Source organism: Salvelinus sp. IW2-2015, linkage group LG24 (genome assembly GCF_002910315.2).
Source record: "Salvelinus sp. IW2-2015 linkage group LG24, ASM291031v2, whole genome shotgun sequence".
NCBI lineage: Eukaryota > Metazoa > Chordata > Actinopteri > Salmoniformes > Salmonidae > Salvelinus > Salvelinus sp. IW2-2015.
In genome coordinates, this window is record NC_036864.1 from 9458592 (window position 1) to 9463536 (window position 4945).

Below are 4945 nucleotides of genomic sequence, written 5' to 3' on the forward strand. Positions count from 1 at the left end.
CAGAGATGCCACCCCCTGCCGCAGGCCCCCCAGCAGTGACCCCTCCGGACGGGGGCTGGGGCTGGGCCGTGGTGCTGGGATCCTTCATCTCCATCGGCTTCTCCTACGCCTTCCCCAAGGCCATCACCGTCTACTTCAAGGACATCCAGAAGATCTTTGATTGCTCCTACAGCCAGATAGCATGGATCTCCTCCATCATGCTGGCCGTCATGTACGCAGGAGGTAAGACCAAGACAAGAAGTTGGTGTCTAGGTAGTCTCTTGTTGAAGTCGTCTATCTGATTTGTTAAGAAGGTTGGGGTTCTGTATATGTAGTGCCCTGAGTTTATCTTCACCATGTGACCTGTCCAGGGAAAACTCARGCCCTAAGTATGGGACAAGGTACCTGTACTGATCTTATTGTGTGTTTACTATGAGAACCTATGACCATCTTTAAATTGACATTCAAGAGGAACACATGGTTTCTGTGACTAGTCATCAGCATATTGTAGTAGTCATGCATCACATTTTCTCCTTCTCAGCATGACTTTACCCCTCACTAGGTTACCCAGTAGGCACCTTGCTTGGCAGTGCCATGCTGGCCATCTGTTAGCGTATGCCATCCTATCCAGTCATTTCTAATTGTTGCTGTCAACAGGRTTTGTTGTATCCTAGACCGTTGTTGTGATGGCGGTGACAGTGATGGCCAATTGGCCATAGAGAGCCAAGGACACCCAATACCATCCTCTATATGTGACAAGCCTGTACAAGGCTCTTGTCCCTCATTAAAATGTTTAGTGTAATTCATTCATATTGATCTCTGAGCAAAAGGGGAGAACAGAGCTTCATCAGCTATTCATTAAACACCTGCTCTCTTGTCCTATGTGTTTGCACCAGCTGTAGGCTGATAAAGCAATTGTCCTTTTAGTGTTTAATGAATTCTTCATTTCTACAAGCAACGGACAGCCCAGTGCGGTATATGCTGCTCTCTGGAATAACATGGCAGAAAAACAAATCACGCATCACCAAATATTTACCCCAATCAGAGAGCTGCTTATTGAGGGTGTTTGTCCTCTTGGAAGAGGAAGGAGACTTGTGGCTCCTTTACAACGCACCTGTTGTTTTTCGCACCGCCTGCCGTCTGTGCTTTTGACGCAACTGCCACCTCAACCACGAGTTCAGAGGTCAGACACATACTGAATTCTCCAGGGCAGTCATCAGGCAGACTCCCTAACTGATAAGATAGCAGTGCCACTTATGATGCTGATTGGATGTCAATCACAGAGCAAACAAACTGGAAATGCTTGCCATATCCTCAAACATCRGGATAAGACAATGTGTGTGTAACGATCATTGTCCTCGTCTGATGAGGAATATGAAGGATCGGACCAAAATGCAGCGTGGTACGTGTCCATGATAAATTTATTAAACAGAACACTGAATACAAAATAAAGGTGAAACAACGAAAAAGTCCTATCAGGTGACACAACACAAAACAGGAAACAACTACCCACAAACMCAGGTGGGAACAKGMTACCTAAGTATGGTTCTCAATCAGAGACAACGATTGACAGCTGCCTCTGATTGGGAACCATACCAGGCCAAACACAGAAATACAAAACATAGAACAAAACATAGAATGGCCACCCCAACTCACGCCCTGACCAAACCAAAATAGAGACATAAAAAAGGAACTAAGGTCAGAACGTGACACTGTGGCTCTTGCTGATTTCAAACAACAGCAGCCAACCTATTTTTATGATGTATGGCCACACACACATATTAGATACAGTTGTTGTGCATTTGTGGTCGTAAGTGAAGGCAACTATTTCATATCTTCCTGGATGTTGTGTGTCTCCATAACCCAGGGTGTAACACAGACACTGAGATGAATGATTAGTAATGATGTTGATGGGTGCAGAAAAGAGCCCAAAGGGAATTTATTGTCAAATATTGCACACTATTACATCAGCTATATGGACGCCTACTGCAGATCTCCCGTCCCTCCCTTCTAGCCTGGCTGAGTGTCGCTCTGCAGTGACGTGCTAAAATGGAGGCTGTGTGTGTGTCAGTGTTGGATCAATGTCACTAATCCACACAGAGAGAGGGACAGTTGACCTTGGCTAGGCTAGGCAGCATGGCTACGTACAGTACCATCCTCTGTTGACGGTCTGCACAGCAGAGCTCTCTCACTGCCAGGCACATTAGCCTCAATGCTAACTGAACTGTCCAGAAGAAATATGGCTAGCTAAGCTGTGTTATTAGTCGATCAACCACTTATAGAATTCATGTTTGCGTCCTTGCATAACTGTTCTGGAAAACAACTCTAAGTTTCATATATCAGCGCTTTATTCCGTAATGAGAGAGACATAATAGTATGATGGATTGCAAACATCAGTTTCCTGCATAGTCAGCTATCTTGACGGTTTATCAACCTTTTCTTTTCCAACCTCACAAATCAGGGAGTGGTAGAAAAATGTGTTACACAAACTTCCATCTTTCTGCTGTCAAACTAGCTTTTAGGTCCTGTGAAATAAATCACAGCTGGAAGGGTAACTGACGGGTGTACCCATGCTCTTGTAGGTATTTGTTTCCATGATTSAGTCCATATTTTGCCTCAAGTCTGGACACAAGCAACATTAAGTTATGGTATCTGATCATGCTTCATTAAAATGTTTTATTATTGATCCCAATCATATTGGTAGGGCCTGAGATACAGTATGTTCAAATATAGCGTGTTCAATGTCAATAATAGTCTAATTTATTGTCCTTAAAGTTACTGTCAAAACAAACTCCTAATTTGCTTTTGGTAACCTGGAAAGTGTGTCCAGCTATTGCAGCAATTAAACTTCACGTATGAATTCCTTTTTAAAAGGAGCTAATATGAAACCTCAAGGGCTCCCTCCACTTGGCCTATCCAGGTTCYACCACCAGACTCAGGAGAATAYTGACAAGTGCTCTGTATGCAAACGAGGATGGCTCCTCTCATCAAGGTCGAAAAAAGATTCAAGCATAGCAAATGAAGTCAGGCGACTTCTTCCCCAACCTGCTTTTTAAAAAGCACCGCTCCCCGAGTCCAACACAGATACGGCACATCTTCTGCTTGCTAATAGGGGCATTATTCAAAAAAAGGGAAAAATGTTTCTATTCTCTTATCGTTTCTTATTCAATTTACTCTTCCTTTTGTTTAACGTCTGTCATGAAAGGGGACATTGTGACATGCCATAGAAGCAGAGTCAGTCCTCACCCTATCAAGTAGTGGAGACCAGAGGTTCAAACATAACAGGACTTTAGAAATAGAAAGGACAAAGTTTCCCTCAACAACAACTTTTAGAAATTTGACATGGACACAATTTAAAAGGAATTGTTTGGACCTGTCAGTTTGATGTACTATCAATGACCATAGAGAGGGTTGAATAACGGGTTGACCCACTAAAACCAACATCTGCTAAGATTCACTTGCTGCCAGTTGTCTTGTGTTGTATGCCTCTAAGAAGTTGTGTGGCAAGCCCTTATTGAAGGTAAAAAGGAAATGGAAAGTGCAGTGTGGCATAGTAGCGTGATGCTGGTCGGCCCACTCAACTCATCTGTGCGTTTACTACCAATATCAAGTGCTTACTGTTACTCATGGAAAATTGTGAATGAAAAAGAAACGGCGCTCAGGGACAAATGGGCCATGGAGCCAAGGTCTTCTGATCACTTCAAGGTGTGTGTCATAGTTCCTGACCCCCCCCCTCCCCTCACCCCTCTTTTTAGATACGAAAACATTACATTGCACTTTCAGAAAATACATCTGGTAATCCTTTAATCCAGTGTAACCAGACCAATTCAGAGGAGTCCATTTACGTTAACCAGTGTTGTCTCACTGTTACATCTGAAACCTATCTATGCCCATACAGTGTGTATTCACACAGTCAGTGCCTATTATCCATTTCATAAGATAACTGGTTGCCACATTGGGTCTCTGTTTTGCATTAGCATGGCAGCTGTGCCTTGAAAGCTTATGAAACAGAGAGAACCATTGCGTGTCCAACCAGAGCTCAGTTCATTGACTTCACTCAGCATGTCGATGGTGCTTGACGGGCATGATCGATTCTGACTCATTCTGTTGGACTAACGCTCTATTAGTTTGGCCCTCAGCTCTCAGTGCAGCCTGTCCAAGGCTGACAGGCACCCATTGGTTAATTGTCTAGGTGCTGAGTTATGTCCAAGACCTCACCTGCACTCTGTGTCATTGGTCTTGCTGGTCCAACAGTACATTTATTGCTTGTCRTGATGGGATCYCTGATACATATGTAGCAAAGTTGGAAAATAACWGATGTTTTGTCAATGTGCTCTGTACTTATTGGCAATAAGGCATTTTTTTGTTTGACTACTAAGATAATGCTGTGTTATACCCATACCTGTTTGTTACTGATCTCTCAATACAGCCCTCGCCCCCTTAATTAAGAATACATGCAGAACACACAACACAATGTTGTACATTGTTTACCAGTATCAACAAGGTCTTGTTACAGTACTTCTATTTCCAGAGCCGGGAAGTTTCACGCTGTCTTTCAACGCTAACAAGCTTAAATCATTAAGTAATCATTACATGATTACCCTACTTCTAAAAATTCACCTTTCCAGAAACAAGTCTCTCACTGTTGCCGCTTGCTATAGACCTCCCTCTGCCCCCAGCTGTGCCCTCGATACCATATGTGAATTGATTGCCCCTCATATATCTTCTGAGCTCGTGCTACTAGGTGACCTAAACTGGGACATGCTTAACACCCCRGCCATCCTACAATCTAAGCTTGATTCCCTCAATCTCACACAAATTATCAATGAACCTACCAGGTACAACCCCAAATCCGTAAACACGGGCACCCTCATAGATGTCATCCTAACTAACTCGCCCTCCAAATACACCTCTGCTGTTTTCACTGCCTCATTGCCTGCATCCGTAATGGGTCTGCGACCAAATG

The 4945-nt window shown here is 43.6% G+C and overlaps 1 protein-coding gene across 1 annotated transcript in view; it reads left to right on the forward strand.

Annotated features, from left to right (window-relative positions):
• Nucleotides 1-5: 5 nt before the first annotated feature.
• LOC111951368 (monocarboxylate transporter 2-like) overlaps nt 6-4945 on the forward strand; it is a 15022-nt gene continuing 10082 nt past the window's right edge. The window contains exon 1 of the mRNA XM_070434724.1: nt 6-222. Within this exon, the coding sequence (XP_070290825.1) occupies nt 6-222 (217 nt within the window). The remainder of the gene's footprint in view (nt 223-4945) is intronic.